Source organism: Aquarana catesbeiana, linkage group LG03 (genome assembly GCF_042186555.1).
Source record: "Aquarana catesbeiana isolate 2022-GZ linkage group LG03, ASM4218655v1, whole genome shotgun sequence".
Lineage (NCBI taxonomy): Eukaryota > Metazoa > Chordata > Amphibia > Anura > Ranidae > Aquarana > Aquarana catesbeiana.
This window is the reverse complement of record NC_133326.1, coordinates 700,469,990-700,488,834: the sequence shown is the minus strand read 5'-3', so window position 1 is coordinate 700,488,834 and position 18,845 is coordinate 700,469,990. Positions and strand designations below refer to the sequence as shown.

Here is an 18,845-nt window from a genome sequence, read left to right as displayed (position 1 = left end):
TCCATCCATGCTCAGCCATCCCTCACTGCTATGCAATGCTGTGCAATACTCTGCAATACCAGCACAATACTCTGCAATGCTGTGCAATACTCTGCAATACCCCCACAATACTCTGCAATACCCCCACAATACTCTGCAATGCTGTGCAATACTCTGCAATGCCCCCACAATACTCTGCAATGCCCCCACAATACTCTGCAATACCCCCACAATACTCTGCAATGCTGTGCAATACTCTGCAATACCCCCACAATACTCTGCAATGCCCCCGCCATACTCTGCCATACCCCGCCATACTCCGCCATACCCCGCCATACTCCGCCATACCCCGCCATACTCCGCAATACCCCGCCATACTCCGCAATACCCCGCCATACTCCGCAATACCCCGCCATACTCCGCAATACCCCGCCATACTCCGCAATACCCCGCCATACTCTGCAATGCCCCCCGCCATACTCTGCAATGCCCCCCGCCATACCCCGCCATACTCCGCAATACCCCGCCATACCCCGCCATACTCCGCCATACCCTGCAATACCCCGCCATACCCCACCATACCCCGCCATACTCCGCCATACCTCGCAATACCCCGCCATACTGCGCAATACCCCGCCATACCCTGCCATGCTGAGCCATGCTCAGCTGTACTCGGCCTCTGTATGTGGCCAGGCTGTGGAAGTCTCACACATGTGGTATCGCCGTACTCAGGAGGAGTAGGAGAATCTATTTTGGGGTGTCATTTTTGGTATGTACATGTTATGTGGTAGAAATATTGTATAAATGGACAACTTTGTGTTAAAAAAAAAAAAAAAGCGTTTTAACCACTTCCTGCCCGCCGGCCGTCATACAACGTCTTTGACTTTGTGCGGAGATATCTGAATGATGGTTGCAGCTACAGGCATCATTCAGATATCAGCTTTTTCAGCCGGCGATTCCCTACACCATAAGAATGATCATAGCAGCTGTTCCACTGCTTGATCGTTCTTACGGGAGGCGAGAGGGGACGTCCCCCCCTCCCGCGCTTCTACCGACTCACCGCTACGATCGAAGCCAGGATCTTTTTTTTTTTTTTTTTTTTTTATTTCAGGCTTCCCAGCCTAGAGGTGAGATGTGAGGTCTTATTGACCCCATATCTCACTGTAAAGAGGACCTGTCATGCCATATTCCTATTACAAGGATGTTTATATTCCTTGTAATAGGAATAAAAGTGGTCAAAAATTTTTTTTTTGGGAAAAAAGCATCAAACTAAAATAAATAAAGTAAAATGAACAATAAAAAAAAAAAAAAATTTTTAAAGTGCCCCTGTCCCTGTGTGCTCGCATGCAGAAGCGAACGCATACGTAAGTCCCGCCCACGTATGAAAACGGTGTTCAAACCACACATGTGAGGTATCGCTGCGATCGGTAGAGGGAGAGCAATAATTTTGGCCCTAGACCTCCTCTGTAACTCAAAACATGTAACCAGTAAAAAATTTTAAAGCGTCGCCTATGGGGATTTTTGAGTAGCAAAGTTTGGCGCCATTCCACAAGCGTGTGCAATTTTGAAGGGTGACATGTTGGGTATCTATTTACTCGGCATAACTTCATCTTTCACATTATGCAAAAACATTGGGCTAACTTTACTGTTTTGGTTTTTGTAAAGCACAAAACAGTTTTTTTTCCAAAAAAAACGCGTTAAAAAAATTGGTGCACAAATACTGTGCGAGATAAAAAGTTGCAACGACCGCTATTGTATTCTCTAGGGTCTTTGCTAAAAAAACATATATAATGTTTTGGGGTTCTAAGTAATTTTCTAGCTAATAAATGATGATTTTTACATGTAGGAGAGAAATGTCAGAATTGGCCTGGGTGCTCCAGAACGCCTGAAGGTGCTCCATGCATGTTGGTCCTCTGTATGTGGCCACGCTGTGTAAAAGTCTCACACATGTGGTATCGCCGTACTCGGGAGTAATAGCAGAATGTGTTTTGGGGTGTAATTTGTGGTATGCATATGCGGTCTGTGAGAAATACCCTGCTAATATGACAATTTTGTGGAAAAAAAAAAAGTAAAAAAAAAACCTTGATTTTGCAAAGAATTGTGGGAAAAAATGACAACTTCAAAAAACTCATCATGCATCTTTCTAAATACCTTGGAATGTCTTCTTTCCAAAAAGGGGTCATTTGTGGGGTATTTGTACTTTTCTGGCATGTTAGGGTCTCAAGAAATGAGATAGGCCGTCAGTACTTCAGGTGTGATCAATTTTCAGATATTCGCACCGTAGCTTTTGGACTCTATAACTTTCAAAAAGACCAAATAATATCCACCGATTTGGGTTATTTTTACCAAAGATATGTAGCGGTATAAATTTTGGCCAAAATATATGAAGAAAAATTACTAATTTGCAAAATATTATAACAGAAATGAAGAAAAATGTATTTTTTTACAGATTTTTCGGTCTTTTTTCTTTTACGGCGCAAAAAATAAAGAACCCAGCAGTGATTAAATACCACCAAAAGAAAGCTCTATTTGTGTGAAAAAAAGGACAAAAATTTCATAAAGATACAGTGTTGCATGACTGAGTAATTGTCATTCAAAATGTGAGAGCACCAAAAGCTGAAAATTGGTCTGGTTAGGAAGGGGGTTTAAGTGCCCAGTTGTCAAGTGGTTAAAATCAGGGTCCCCAGAGAGCCCCCCCACTTACATCAGGGTTCCCAGAGAGCCCCCCTTAAAATCAGGGTCCCCAGAGAGCCCCCCCACTTACATCAGGGTTCCCAGAGAGCCCCCCTTAAAATCAGGGTCCCCAGAGAGCCCCCCACTTACATCAGGGTCCCCAGAGAGCCTCCCCCTTTGCATCAGGGTCCCCAGAGAGCCCCCCACTTACATCAGGGTCCCCAGAGAGCTTCCCCTCCTCTTGGGGACTCCTGCAGAGACTCGGGGCTATGGGCCTCAGATTCTGGGCTATAGCCCCAAAAGCCCCCCCCCCCCCGAGCAACGCCACTGGTGCCCAGAGATGGGCCTTAAACCTCAGACATGAAATACGAACAAAGCCTACCCCTCTATAGCGTGTACTTGTCTCAATCCAGAGCACTGCGGGTCATTTCTGCCTGCTGCCTCCTTCCTCTGCTATCAGCATTAGTCACTTCTGACAATAATTCCTGACACCAAGAGAAAAATGTTGACAGGGGACGGAGCTCCAGCACACAGCCTGTGATTGACAGCCTCAGCTCTGTTCCCATGTGCTGTGTGAAGGTGGGGGGGGGTGTCCCCTCCTTCCAATCAGCTCTCAGAGCTCTCCTCACTGAGCTCTGCAGAGTGTAATTTCAGCTCTCCGCCCCTCCCCTTATTCAGACAAGCTTTATTAATTCTTGACTTTGAACAGCTCTAGAGAATAGAATGGCCGCAGATAAACAGGTACAACGTATGTAGGAGGATTTGTTTAATCTCCGCGCATCGCCTGAGGATAGTCACTTCACTGAGTATATGGAAGTTTACATTACGAGCAGCAGAAATAAGGAGGAGCTTGCTGGTCCTGTGGTGCCCTCACACAAGAAGGAAGGGGAATAGACATTCTGTGGAGACCACAAACCCAAGGTAGGACTTTGAAGGTGTGGATTTGACTTTGGCGTTGTTCATCCAAAGCAGAATTACATTTACAGATTGGGTTCCCTGGAAATGTTCCAATGAAGGAATGGTGATGTGATCTTTTAATTTAAAAAAAAAAAAAAATACAAAACAATATCATGCTGGTTGGTTGATGAGATGAGAAGAAGTAAGCGGGAGAGGAAGCGTCAAAGCTTGATGTTCTCGTACACGGAATTTTCTGCTGTGAATTTCTTTGGTTTCTAGAAGGACAAATATAGATTATTGTTCGAAAGAAAAAAAAACACACACAAACACACACACTTTATAAACATTTTGAACTTGTTATTGACACACTAAGGAATGTAGTCTGTCTGGTCTGGAAGGTTCTGAAGACCAAGTTGGACGCTGATAAGAAAAGGATTTCGAGAGCCAACAGACAATATAGTCCCCAACTGGAAGTGGTTTGGCAAAAGAAGGTGTGACTTTGCCCAGATATTATCAACCTTGAGGCTTGCCGATTTGTTATAATTCATTCTTTTAATAATGATATCATTTTTTTTTTTTAGCTTCTTGTTTCGAGCACTCACCTGTTTAATTGGGGGCTTGTCCGGGATCGTCTGTGGCTTCTCTTGTACCGCAGCAGACTTGGCCTGAAATAAAATGATCCCGGACTTCTTATACAGAGGACTGTGTAACAAAAGATACTTAATACTGATAGGTTCATCTTCTAACCTGAGGTTTGGGCCTTTTCATGGGACTTTTGCCGGGGACACTGTGGACTTCTGCTTGAAGTTTCTGTGGAATAAGTGAAGAGGGAACAATCTGAGACATGATAAAAAAATGAACACTTCTCTGTTAAAGGAATCTCAATGTAATAGCAGGAGAAGGAACGGGAGTGTATGAGCAGTATAGAATAGCAAGGAGAAAACGGAAAGAGTCCTCCAGAAGATGAGTATTACATGAGAAAAGAGTTAGATAGAGGAAGGAGCAAAGTCCTCCAGCAGTGCAGAGTATTTCAGGAGAGGAGAGTTATAGAGGAAGGAGCAGAGTCCTCCAGCAGAGCAGAGTATTTCAGGAGAGGAGAGTTATAGAGGAAGGAGCAGAGTCCTCCAGCAGAGCAGAGTATTTCAGGAGAGGAGAGTTATAGAGGAAGGAGCAGAGTCCTCCAGCAGTGCAGAGTATTTTAGGAGAGGAGAGTTATAGAGGAAGGAGCAGAGTGCTCCAGCAGTGCAGAGTATTTCAGGAGAGGAGAGTTATAGAGGAAGGAGCAGAGTCCTCCAGCAGTGCAGAGTATTTCAGGAGAGGAGAGTTATAGAGGATGGAAAGGAGTCCTCCAGCAGAGCAGAGTATTTCAGGAGAGGAGAGTTATGAAGGAAGGAGCAGAGATCTCCAGCAGTATTTCAGGAGAGGAGAGTTATAGAGGAAGGAGCAGAGTCCTCCAGCAGTGCTGAGTATTTCAGGAAAGGAGAGTTATAGAGGAAGGTGCAGAGTCCTCCAGCAGTATTTCAGGAGAGGAGAGCTATAGAGGAAGGGGCTGAGTCCTTCAGCAGTGCAGAGTATTTCAGGAGAGGAGAGTTATGGAGGAAGGAGCAGAGTCCCCCAGCAGTGCAGAGTATTTCAGGAGAAGAGAGTTATAGAGGAAAGAGCAGAGTCCTCCAGCAGAACAGAGTATTTCAGGAGAGGAGAGTTATAGAAGACGGAGAGGAGTCCTCCAGCAGTGCAGAGTATTTCAGGAGAGGAGAGTTATAGAGGACGGAGAGGAGTCATCCAGCAGTGCAGAGTATTTCAGGAGATTAGAGTTATAGAGGACGGAAAGGAGTACACCAGCAGAGCAGAGTATTTCAGGAGAGGAGAGTTATAGAGGAAAGAGCAGAGTCCTCCAGCAAAGCAGAGTATTTCAGGAAAGGAGAGTTATGAAGGAAGGAGCAGAGATCTCCAGCAGTATTTCAGGAGAGGAGAATTATAGAGGAAGGAGCAGAGTCCTCCAGCAGTATTTCAGGAGAGGAGAGTTTTAGAGGACAGAGAGGAGTCCTCCAGCAGAGCAGAGAATTTCAAGAGAGGAGCGTTATAGAGGAAAGAGCAGAGTACTCCAGCAGAGCAGAATATTTCAGGAAAGGAGAGTTATGAAGGAAGGAGCAGAGTCCTCCAGCAGTATTTCAGGAGAGGAGAGTTATAGAGGAAGGAGCAGAGTCCCCCAGCAGTGCAGAGTATTTCAGGAGAGGAGAGTTATAGAAGACGGAGAGGAGTCCTCCAGCAGAGCAGAGTATTTCAGGAGAGGAGAGTTATAGAGTAAGGAGCAGAGTCCTCCAGCAGAGCAGAGTATTTCAGGAGAGGAGAGTTATAGAGGAAGGAGCAGAGTCCTCCAGCAGAGCAGAGTATTTCAGGAGAGGAGAGTTAGATCATTAACCCCGACTCACCACATTGGTCTTTTTGGTAATATCTTCATCCAGGACGTCATACACGTCATCTGAACGCGGCTGAAGACTCTGCACAACAAAGTGTAATTAAAGGATATCTGAAGCCATTAGAGTAGTGGAGGGTTAAAAACCACTGTGTCTCCTTTGGGAGATTTCCCTTCACTTCCTGTCCCGCAGACGCAACAGGAAGTGAGAGGAAATTTCCAATGCGAGGGAAACCCTTTTACATTCGCTGTGCAAATACATTTGTATTCATACATGCATCAACAATAATCCTTCATAATGTGTATAAAATGTGCCTTTCCAATGATCGCCAGCTCCATCTAGTGGCCATAAGGTGGTATTCCCCCCCCCCATTGAGGTAATTCAGGAAAATACATCATTATGGCCACTAGATGGCGCTGACGATTGTAGAAAATCCACATATTGGACACATGAGTATTATTTATGAAGCCTTTCTTTATAAATAGGTGTTTAATAAATAATAATATTATAATAATAATAATAATAATAAACATACTTAAATAAAAATGGGTGTGTTTTTGTGTGCATGAGGCCTAAAGGAGCCTGTGATGTAGAATTGAAATGAACACCCTGAAGATTTTCTTTATAGACGTCGCTCGGGAGACTCACCGTGTACAGGGAGCCGGGTGTCTCCTCCTCTGGCTGTTGCGTGGTGGGCGTAGGCGTTGCTTGGGGTGCAGCGGGCACACTAGAAAGCTTTTGATGGTGGAGAAAATAGACACATGGGAGTTATCATCAGACTGGATTTGCTCTCTGCAGCATGAGATAATGGTCCGAATTCAAACAATGGGGTCCTATTTGTTGTGTGAATGTCTCAGCTCCCTCTAGTGGGCATAATGAGGTATTTTCCTGATTGCGGTAATTCAGGATAATACCACATTATAGCCACTAGATGGAGCTGATGGTGATGGGAAATACACATATTAGGCAAAGTGTAGAGGATATTCACAATGGTTATGCAAACACAGCACAGATATTTTTTGTTATCAATAGACCTCATTGTGTGCTGTGAATATAAAGGATGACTTCATACAAGCCTTACCGCTGGCCACATATGGAGTTTTTTTTTTTCTTTATGTATTGCAATCTCATCGAGTGGTTGGACCCGAGGCTCTCTGTCTGCTACAGACCACAGAGTTGAATTAAATGATCGTCGGCTCCATCTAGTTGCCAATACCCAAATCAGGAAAATATAGCATTATGACCACTAGATGGCATAGTTTGGCACATAAATGTCACCTGTTTCTTCCGGTGGAATGGCAGAACTAGATACGTCCCCGAAATGGAGAGGAGCAACAGAAGAACGAAGAACGCGATGAGTCCAGACTGCAGTCTGTCCGCTGGGCCCCCGGATTCTCGATAGCCGGAATCTGGGGGGAGACAAAACCCATTTATCAGTCTGTCCCAGGGGGGGACACGGACAGGAGGAGGTGATGAATCTGTCCCAGGGGGGGACATGGACAGGAGGGGGTGATAAGTCTGTCCCAGGGGGGGGACACGGACAGGAGAAGGTGATGAGTCTGTCCCAGGGGGGGACACGGACAGGAGGGGGCGATGAGTCTGTCTCAGGGGGGGACACAGACAGGAGGGGGTGATGAGTCTGTCCCAGGGGGGGACACGGACAGGAGGGGGCGATGAGTCTGTCCCAGGGGGGGACATGGACAGGAGGGGGTGATGAGTCTGTCCCAGGGGGGGACACGGACAGGAGGAGGTGATGAGTCTGTCCCAGGGGGGGACACGGACAGGAGGGGGTGATGAGTCTGTCCCGGGGTGACACGGACAGGAGGGGGTGATGAGTCTGTCCCAGGGGGGGATATGAACAGGAAAGGGTGATGAGTCTGTCCCAGGGGGGGACACAGACAGAAGAAAGTGATGAATATGTCCCATGGGGGGACACGGACAGAAGAAGGTGATGAGTCTGTCCCAGGGGGGGACTAGGAGAGGAGGGGGCGATGAGTTTGTCCCAGGGGGGAACACGGACAGGAGGGGGCGATGAGTCTGTCCCAGGGGGGAACACGGACAGGAGGGGGCGATGAGTCTGTCCCAGGGGGGAACACGGACAGGAGGGGGCGATGAGTCTGTCCCAGGGGGGGACATGGACAGGAGAAGGTGATGAGTCTGTCCCAGGGGGGTACACAGACAGGAGAAGGTGATGAGTCTGTCCCGGGGGGGACATGGACAGGAGAGGGTGATGAGTCTGTCTCGGGGGGGGGGACACGGACAAGAGAAGGTGATGAGTCTGTCCCAGGGGGGGACACGGACAGGAGGGGGCGATGAGTCTGTCCCGGGGGGGGGACACGGACAGGAGAAGGTGATGAGTCTGTCCCAGGGGGGGACACGGACAGGAGAAGGTGATGAGTCTGTCCCAGGGGGGACACGGACAGGAGGGGGCGATGAGTCTGTCCCGGGGGGGGGGGGGACACGGACAGGAGAAGGTGATGAGTCTGTCCCAGGGGGGGACAGGGACAGGAGAAGGTGATGAGTCTGTCCCAGGGGGGGACACGGACAGGAGAAGGTGATGAGTCTGTCCCAGGGGGGCACACGGACAGGAGGGGGTGATGAGTCTGTCCCGGGGGGACACGGACAGGAGGGGGTGATGAGTCTGTCCCAGGGGGGGATACGAACAGGAAGGGGTGATGAGTCTGTCTCGGGGGGGGGGACACGGACAGGAGAAGGTGATGAGTCTGTCCCAGGGGGGGACACAGACAGGAGAAGGTGATGAATATGTCCCATGGGGGGACACGGACAGGAGAAGGTGATGAGTCTGTCCCAGGGGGGGACACGGAGAGGAGGGGGCGATGAGTTTGTCCCAGGGGGGAACACGGACAGGAGGGGGTGATGAGTCTGTCCCAGGGGGGGACATGGACAGGAGAAGGTGATGAGTCTGTCCCAGGGGGGTACACGGACAGGAGAGGGTGATGAGTCTGTCCCGGGGGGGACATGGACAGGAGAAGGTGATGAGTCTGTCCCAGGGGGGGACACGGACAGGAGGGGGCGATGAGTCTGTCCCGGGGGGGGGACACGGACAGGAGAAGGTGATGAGTCTGTCCCAGGGGGGGACACGGACAGGAGAAGGTGATGAGTCTGTCCCGGGGGGACACGGACAGGAGGGGGCGATGAGTCTGTCCCGGGGGGGGGGAAACGGACAGGAGAAGGTGATGAGTCTGTCCCAGGGGGGGACAGGGACAGGAGAAGGTGATGAGTCTGTCCCAGGGGGGGACACGGACAGGAGGGGGTGATGAGTCTGTCCCAGGGGGGGACACGGACAGGAGGGGGTGATGAGTCTGTCCCAGGGGGGGACACGGACAGGAGGGGGTGATGAGTCTGTCCTGGGGGGGACAAGGACAGGAGGGGGTGATGAGTCTGTTCCAGGGGGGGATACGGACAGGAGGGGGTGACGAGTCTGTCCCAGGGGGGGACACAGACAGGAGAAGGTGATGAATATGTCCCATGGGGGGACACGGACAGGAGAAGATGATAAGTCTGTCCCAGGGGGGGACACGGACAGGAGGGGGTGATGAGTCTGTCCCAGGGGGGACACGGACAGGAGGGGGCGATGAGTCTGCCCCAGGGGGGGACACGGACAGGAGGGGGTGATGAGTCTGTCCCGGGGGGGGGGGGGGACATGGACAGTAGAAGGTGATGAGTCTGTCCCAGGGGGGGACATGGACAGGAGAAGGCGATGAATCTGTCCCAGGGGGGGACACGGACAGGAGAAAGCGATGAGTCTGTCCTGGGGGGGACATGGACAGGAGAAGGTGATGAGTCTGTCCCAGGGGGGGACACGGACAGGAGGGGGTGATGAGTCTGTCCCAGGGGGGGACATGGACAGGAGGGGGTGATGAGTCTGTCCTGGGGGGGACACGGACAGGAGGGGGTGATGAGTCTGTCCCAGGGGGGGACATGGACAGGAGGGGGTGATGAGTCTGTCCCGGGGGGGGACGCGGACAGGAGGGGGTGATGAGTCTGTCCCGGAGGGGACACGGACAGGAGGGGGTGATGAGTCTGTCCCAGGGGGGGACACGGACAGGAGAAGGTGATGAGTCTGTCCCAGGGGGGGACATGGACAGGAGAAGGTGATGAATCTGTCCCGGGGGGGACACGGACAGGAGGGGTGATGAGTCTGTCCCAGGGGGGGACATGGACAGGAGGGGGTGATGAGTCTGTCCCAGGGGGGGGACGCGGAGAGGAGGGGGTGATGAGTCTGTCCCGGGGGGGACACAGACAGGAGGGGGTGATGAGTCTGTCCCAGGGGGAGATACGGACAGGAGGGGGCGATGAGTCTGTCCCAGGGGGGGACACGGACAGGAGGGGGTGATGAGTCTGTCCCAAGGGGGGATAAAGACAGGAGAAGGTGATGAACATGTCCCATGGGGGGACACGGACAGGAGAAGGTGATGAGTCTGTCCCAGGGGGGACACGGACAGGAGGGGGCGATGAGTCTGCCCCGGGGGGGACACGGACAGGAGGGGGTGATGAGTCTGTCCCAGGGGGGGACACGGACATGAGGGGGTGATGAGTCTGTCCCGGGGGGGGACACGGACATGAGGGGGTGATGAGTCTGTCCCGGGGGGGACACGGACAGGAGGGGGTGATGAGCCTGTCCCAGGGGGGACATGGACGTGAGGGGGTGATGAGCCTGTCCCAGGGGGGGACACGGACAGGAGAAGGTGATGAATCTGTCCCGGGGGGGGGGGGACACGGACAGGAGGGGGCGATGAGTCTGTCCCGGGGGGGGGGGGGACAGGGACAGGAGAAGGTGATGAGTCTGTCCCGGGGGGGGGACACGGACAGGAGGGGGTGATGAGTCTGTCCCGGGGGGGGGACAGGGACAGGAGAAGGTGATGAGTCTGTCCCGGGGGGGGGACACGGACATGAGGGGGTGATGAGCCTGTCTCAGGGGGGGACACGGACAGGAGAAGGTGATGAGTCTGTCCCAGGGGGGACACGGACAGGAGGGGGCGATGAGTCTGCCCCAGGGGGGGACACGGACAGGAGGGGGTGATGAGTCTGTCCCAGGGGGGGACACGGACATGAGGGGGTGATGAGTCTGTCCCGGGGGGGGACACGGACATGAGGGGGTGATGAGTCTGTCCCGGGGGGGACACGGACAGGAGGGGGTGATGAGCCTGTCCCAGGGGGGACATGGACGTGAGGGGGTGATGAGCCTGTCCCAGGGGGGGACACGGACAGGAGAAGGTGATGAATCTGTCCCGGGGGGGGGGACACGGACAGGAGGGGGCGATGAGTCTGTCCCGGGGGGGGGGGACAGGGACAGGAGAAGGTGATGAGTCTGTCCCGGGGGGGGGGACACGGACAGGAGGGGGTGATGAGTCTGTCCCGGGGGGGGGACACGGACAGGAGAAGGTGATGAGACTGTCCCAGGGGGGGACACGGACAGGAGAAGGTGATGAGTCTGTCCCGGGGGGGGGGGACACGGACAGGAGGGGGTGATGAGTCTGTCCCGGGGGGGGGGACAGGGATAGGAGAAGGTGATGAGTCTGTCCCGGAGGGGGGGGGGAACACGGACATAAGGGGGTGATGAGCCTGTCCCAGGGGGGGACACGGACAGGAGAAGGTGATGAGACTGTCCCGGGGGGGACACGGACAGGAGGGGGTGATGAGTCTGTCCCAGGGGGGGGACAGGGACAGGAGAAGGTGATGAGTCTGTCCTAGGGGGGGACACGGACAGGAGGGGGTGATGAGCCTGTCCCAGGGGGGGACACGGACAGGAGAAGGTGATGAGTCTGGTGTAGGTACTTACCTCTGACATGTATGTAGGTTCCTTTGCTGTTTATGATTTGGGTCCCACATGTGAGTCTACATGTGTAGTTTCCGGACTCTCTAGTCAGGACCTTGAACTTCATAGTCTTCTCCATGGTTATGTTGGTGAGGACATCCTTTCTCCTATCCAGCTCTTCACCCCTGAAGAAGACCGATGTAATAATCTCCTGGTGAGCTGTGGGTGGCAGAATCCGGGCAGTGCAGAGGATGGCGGACCAATCACCGGAGAGGGCGACAAGGAGCGATGGAGCCTGGGAGATCTCACAGGCTGGGAGAGAAGAGGCATGTCACTATTATCACTTCTCCCTGCAGACTATCACTCCTCTCCTTATCGATCACTTCTCCCTGCAGACTATCACTCCTCTCCTTCTCAATCACTTCTCCCTGCAGACTATCACTCCTCTCCTTACTGATCACTTCTCCCTGCAGACTATCACTCCTCTCCTTCTCAATCACTTCTCCCTGCAGACTATCACTCCTCTCCTTCTCAATCACTTCTCCCTGCAGACTATCACTCCTCTCCTTACCGATCACTTCTTCCTGCAGACTATCACTCCTCTCCTTACCGATCACTTCTTCCTGCAGACTATCACTCCTCTCCTTATCAATCACTTCTCCCTGCAGACTATCACTCCTCTCCTTATCGATCACTTCTCCCTGCAGACTATCACTCCTCTCCTTATCAACCACTTCTCCCTGCAGACTATCACTCCTCTTCTTACCGATCACTTCTCCCTGCAGACTATCACTCCTCTCCTTATCGATCACTTCTCCCTGCAGACTATCACTCCTCTCCTTATCAACCACTTCTCCCTGCAGACTATCACTCCTCTCCTTCTCAATCACTTCTCCCTGCAGACTATCACTCCTCTCCTTACCGATCACTTCTTCCTGCAGACTATCACTCCTCTCCTTACCGATCACTTCTTCCTGCAGACTATCACTCCTCTCCTTACCGATCACTTCTTCCTGCAGACTATCACTCCTCTCCTTATCAATCACTTCTCCCTGCAGACTATCACTCCTCTCCTTATCAATCACTTCTCCCTGCAGACTATCACTCCTCTTCTTACCGATCACTTCTCCCTGCAGACTATCACTCCTCTCCTTACCGATCACTTCTTCCTGCAGACTATCACTCCTCTCCTTATCAATCACTTCTCCCTGCAGACTATCACTCCTCTCCTTACCGATCACTTCTTCCTGCAGACTATCACTCCTCTTCTTACCGATCACTTCTTCCTGCAGACTATCACTCCTCTCCTTATCAATCACTTCTCCCTGCAGACTATCACTCCTCTCCTTATTGATCACTTCTCCCTGCAGACTATCACTCCTCTCCTTACCGATCACTTTTTCCTGCAGACTATCACTCCTCTCCTTATCGATCACTTCTCCCTGCAGACTATCACTCCTCTCCTTATTGATCACTTCTCCCTGCAGACTATCACTCCTCTACTTATCAATCACTTCTCCCTGCAGACTATCACTCCTCTCCTTACTGATCACTTCTTCCTGCAGACTATCACTCCTCTTCTTACCGATCACTTCTCCCTGCAGACTATCACACCTCTCCTTATCAATCACTTCTCCCTGCAGACTATCACTCCTCTTCTTACCGATCACTTCTCTCTGCAGACTATCACTCCTCTCCTTATCAATCACTTCTCCCTGCAGACTATCACTCCTCTCCTTACTGATCACTTCTTCCTGCAGACTATCACTCCTCTTCTTACCGATCACTTCTCCCTGCAGACTATCACACCTCTCCTTATCAATCACTTCTCCCTGCAGACTATCACTCCTCTTCTTACCGATCACTTCTCTCTGCAGACTATCACTCCTCTCCTTATCAATCACTTCTCCCTGCAGACTATCACTCCTCTTCTTACCGATCACTTCTCCCTGCAGACTATCACTCCTCTTCTTACCGATCACTTCTCCCTGCAGACTATCACTCCTCTCCTTATCAATCACTTCTCCCTGCAGACTATCACTCCTCTCCTTATCAATCACTTCTCCCTGCAGACTATCACTCCTCTCCTTATCAATCACTTCTCCCTGCAGACTATCACTCCTCTTCTTACCGATCACTTCTCCCTGCAGACTATCACTCCTCTCCTTATCAATCACTTCTCCCTGCTGACTATCACTCCTCTTCTTACCGATCACTTCTCCCTGCAGACTATCACTCCTCTCCTTATCAATCACTTCTCCCTGCAGACTATCACTCCTCTTCTTACCGATCACTTCTCCCTGCAGACTATCACTCCTCTCCTTATCAATCACTTCTCTCTGCAGACTATCACTCTTCTCCTGATCAATCACTTCTCCCTGCAGACTATCACTCCTCTTCTTACCGATCTCTTCTCCCTGCAGACTATCACTCCTCTTCTTACCGATCACTTCTCCCTGCAGACTATCACTCCTCTCCTTATCGATCACTTCTCCCTGCAGAGTATCACTCCTCTCCTTATCGATCACTTCTCAAGGCAGACTATCACTCCTCTCCTTATCGATCACTTCTCCCTGCAGACTATCACTCCTCTCCTTATTGATCACTTCTCCCTGCAGACTATCACTCCTCTCCTTATCGATCACTTCTCAAGGCAGACTATCACTCCTCTCCTTATCGATCACTTCTCCCTGCAGACTATCACTCCTCTCCTTATTGATCACTTCTCCCTGCAGACTATCACTCCTCTCCTTATCGATCACTTCTCCCTGCAGACTATCACTCCTCTCCTTATCGATCACTTCTCCCTGCAGACTATCACTCCTCTCCTTATTGATCACTTCTCCCTGCAGACTATCACTCCTCTCCTTATCGATCACTTCTCCCTGCAGACTATCACTCCTCTTCTTATTGATCACTTCTCCCTGCAGACTATCACTCCTCTCCTTATCAATCACTTCTCCCTGCAGACTATCACTCCTCTCCTTATCGATCGCTTCTCCCTGCAGACTATCACTCCTCTCCTTACCGATCACTTCTACCTGCAGACTATCACTCCTCTCCTTATCGATCACTTCTCCCTGCAGACTATCACTTCTCTCTTTATCGATCACTTCTTCCTGCAGACTATCACTCCTCTCCTTATCGATCACTTCTCCCTGCAGACTATCACTCCTCTCCTTATCAATCACTTCTCCCTGCAGACTATCACTCCTCTCCTTATCGATCACTTCTCCCTGCAGACTATCACTTCTCTTTTTATCGATCACTTCTCCCTGCAGACTATCACTCCTCTCCTTACTGATCACACCTCCCTGCAGACTATCACTCCTCTCCTTATCAATCACTTCTCCCTGCAGACTATCACTCCTCTCCTTACTGATCACTTCTCCCTGCAGACTATCGCTCCTCTTCTTACCGATCACTTCTCCCTGCAGACTATCACCCCTTTCCTTACCGATCACTTCTCCCTGCAGACTATCACCCCTTTCCTTACCGATCACTTCTCCCTGCAGACTATCAATCTCTCATTACCGATCACATCTCCCTGCACAGTATCACTCCTCTCCTACCTATAACACCTCCCTGCACAGTATCACTCCTCTCCTACCTATAACACCTCCCTGCAGAGTATCACTCCTCTCCTTACTGATCATGTCTCCCTGCTGAGTATCACCCCTCTCCTTACTTCTCACTTCTCCCTGCAGACTATCACTCCTCTCCTTACTGATCGCTTCTTTCTGCAGACTATCACTCCTCTCCTTACTGATCCCTTCTTCCTGCAGAGTATCACTCCTCTCCTTACCGATCAAATCTCCCTGCAGAGTATCACTCCTCTCCTTACCGATCAAATCTCCCTGCAGAGTATCACTCCTCTCCTTACTGATTCGATGAGAGCACTATGGACACAGGTTCCAAAGACTCACCAAGGGCACTATGGACACGGGTTTCAATGACTCACCGAGGGCACTATCGAGGCGGATTCCAAAGACTCACCAAAGGGGAACTATGGACACGGGTTCCAAAGACTCACCAAGCGCACTATAGGCACAGGTTCCCAAGACTCACCAAGCGCACTATAGGCACAGGTTCCCAAGACTCACTGAGGGCACTATGGGCACAGGTTCCCAAGACTCACTGAGGGCACTATGGACACAGGTTCCAAAGACTCACTGAGGGCACTATGGACACAGGTTCTTCCCCTGGGTGCCATGACAGAGACATCCCTCAACCAGGACCATCAGTAGTCTCCCATAACCTATCCATAACTTCTTCAGACCTTTCACCAATGGACTTTAAAAGCAGCCCCACCCAGAACAAGTTTTATTTTCAGAAGAGGTTCCCATCTTGAGGTTAGGAGAAGTCCATATAATGGAAGTGTTTTGACATTTTACTGGAATATGGTAAAATATACAAGCTATCAGTAATCCCATCAGTGACAACACATTCCTTCAGAGATAACAGCAGAGATGAGAGCAAGCTGAGAAGCTTATACCCAAGGGATGCAAGTGGTCCCACAAGCCCTACACCTCTCTTTCCTTGCCCTTCCCCTAGAAGGAAGCTACCAGAGACTAGATCCTCTGAGATTACATCCATGTGCTGAGTTCCCGGGTCTGTACACTTGCTAGGCCAATTATGAGGGGTTCCCACCATCCCTGTGCTGAGTACCCAGGTCTGTACACCTGCTGTGCCAATTATGAGGGGTTCCCACCATCCCTGTGCTGAATACCCAGGTCTGTACACCTGCTGTGCCCATTATGAGGGGTTCCCACCATCTCTGTGCTGAGTTCTCAGGTCTGTACACCTGCTGTGCCCGTTATGAGGTTTTCCCACCATCCCTGTGCTGAGTACCCAGGTCTGTACACCTGCTGTGCCCATTATGAGGGGTTCCCACCATCCCTGTGCTGAGTTCCCGGGTCTGTACACCTGCTGTGCCTGTTATGAGGTTTTCCCACCATCCCTTTGCTGAGTTCCCGGGTCTGTACACCTGCTGTGCCCATTATGAGGGGTTCCCACCATCCCTGTGCTGAGTTCCCATGTCTGTACCCCTGCTGTGCCCATCATGAGGGGTTCCCACCATCCCTGTGCTGAGTTCCCAGGTCTGTACACCTGCTGTGCCCATTATGAGGGGTTCCCACCATCCCTGTGCTGAGTTCCCAGGTCTGTACACCCGCTGTGCCCATCATGGGGGTTCCCACCATCCCTGTGCTGAGTTCCTGGGTCTGTATACCTGCTGTGCCCGTTATGAGGTTTTCCCACCATCCCTTTGCTGAGTTCCCGGGTCTGTGCACCTTCTGTGCTCATTATGAGGGGTTCCCACCATCCCTGTGCTGAGTGCCCAGGTCTGTACACCTGCTGTGCCCATTATGAGGTTTTCCCACCATCCCTTTGCTGAGTTCCCAGGTCTGTACACCTGCTGTGCCCATTCTGAGGGGTTCCCACCATCCCTGTGCTGAGTTCCTGGGTCTGTACACCTGCTGTGCCCATTATGAGGGGTTCCCACCATCCATGTGCTGAGTTCCTGGGTCTGTACACCTGCTTTGCCCATTATGAGGAGTTCCCACCATCCCTGTGCTGAGTTCCTGGGTCTGTACACATGCTGTGCCCATTATAAAGGGTTCCCACCATCCCTGTTCTGAGTTCCTGGGTCTGTATATCTGCTTTAGCTCACATCCCATCTAGCAAAAACATTTTGCTGACGTCTCTGGTGACAATCAGTCCTGCCATCCTCAGTGACCAATCTATCCATCTATGACCAAGTTGGGAAAGATGCAATCAGTGAAAGGCTAGTCCGCATCTGCCCTGGTGGGCTCTTACCCCGGCACAGGTGGGCCCAGGTGATGAAGACGATGGTGCATAGTGGTCGGTCCATCCCTGTGTGTCTTATCCCCCGTCTGCCGTTCTCCCCAACCCCCCTTCACTTCTGCTTTTTGGGACACCACCGCTCAGCAAATGCGGAACCTCTCGATGGTGCAACCTTCCGATAAACCATTCCCCAGACACTTGGAGATTGACTATTCTGGGCTTAGTTTTTAGAGGCCGAGAAACATTTAGAGCCCCAAAACCACTTTCAGCGATATATATATGTATATCAAAGCTCCATAAACGTCCCCAGAAACCAGCCAACAAAGGGAATACGATGTATAGCCGGTTTGTAATATTTTCCTTAAAGTAGATGTCACTGTGGATAACAAAGGGGGCACTTTCCTTTACCAACTTCAATACAGGGCACTTTTACCCCCTTTCTGCCCAGGTCATTTTACAGCTTTCAGCGCTGTCGCACTTTGAATGACAATTGCGCGGTCATGCTACACTGTACCCATATGACATTTTTTATCATTTTCGTCCCACAAATAGCGCTTTCTTTTGGTGGTATTTAATCACTCCTTTTTTTTATTTTTATACTTTACTACAAAAAAATTCCCGAAAAAAATAAATGAATAAAAGTTTTTCTTAGTTTCTATCAGTAAATTTTGTAAATAAGTATTTTTTCTCCTTCACTGATGTGTGCTGATGAGGCGGCACTGATGGGCACCGATAGGCTGCACTGATGGGCACTGAAGAGGCGGCACTTTTGGGTACTGATGAGGGGGCACTAATATGCCACACTTATGGTCACTGATGGGTGGCACTGGTGGGCACTGATAGGTGGCACTGATGGGTGGCACTGGTGGGAACTGATGGGCACTGATAGACGGCACAGATAGGCGGCACTGATGGGAGACATTGATGGGCAGCACTGATAAGCAGGCACTGATGGGCACTGAAAGGCAGCACTGACTGGCATCACTGATGGGCACTGATTGGTGGCACTGATGGGCACTGATTGGTGGCAATGATTGGGCACTGCTGGAGCTTTACTGTAATCAGGGCGCTGAGGATCAGTGCCCTGATTACCTGTCTTGGTGTCCCCTGCGAGGAGATGCTGCTGACTGGCTCTCCTCGCCACACACTCTGTCAGTGTGAGGCGAAGAGTGCTGATTACCGGCACTACCACATTTACATTGGACCCGCTGTGATTGGACACAGCCGATCACATGGTTAAAGAGCCACGTCATCGGCTCTTTACAGAGATAGGGGTCATGTCGTGTCCTAGGAAC

At 51.1% G+C, this 18,845-nt stretch overlaps 1 protein-coding gene across 2 annotated transcripts; it reads right to left on the bottom strand.

The window, feature by feature from the left end:
• Positions 1-3,405: 3,405 nt before the first annotated feature.
• NFAM1 (NFAT activating protein with ITAM motif 1) lies at positions 3,406-17,707 on the bottom strand. Of its 2 annotated transcripts, none has more exons than XM_073623052.1 (8): positions 17,563-17,707; positions 11,770-12,057; positions 7,245-7,375; positions 6,615-6,701; positions 5,982-6,050; positions 4,297-4,359; positions 4,152-4,214; positions 3,406-3,824 (listed from the first exon to the last, which is right to left on the bottom strand). In XM_073623052.1, exons 1-8 carry the CDS (start codon positions 17,615-17,617, stop codon positions 3,771-3,773), a joined length of 810 nt encoding a protein of 269 aa, XP_073479153.1. In that variant the 5' UTR covers positions 17,618-17,707; the 3' UTR covers positions 3,406-3,770. The 2 variants fall into 2 exon arrangements, with proteins under 2 accessions (XP_073479153.1, XP_073479155.1); XM_073623054.1 differs by having other exon boundaries at positions 11,770-11,930; positions 17,563-17,688.
• Positions 17,708-18,845: the final 1,138 nt, after the last annotated feature.

What these genes read in the sequence shown, in the direction of transcription:
- NFAM1 (XM_073623052.1), bottom strand. Translation starts at nt 17,617, where the DNA reads ATGGACCGACCACTATGCACCATCGTCTTCATCACCTGGGCCCACCTG. An exon ending in AACCTACATACATGTCAGAG is followed by an intron (nt 7,376 to 11,769) that starts GTAAGTACCTAC and finishes GTCTCCCCCCAG; the next exon opens with ATTCCGGCTATCGAGAATCC. An exon ending in CACCCGGCTCCCTGTACACG is followed by an intron (nt 6,051 to 6,614) that starts GTGAGTCTCCCG and finishes TTTGTTGTGCAG; the next exon opens with AGTCTTCAGCCGCGTTCAGA.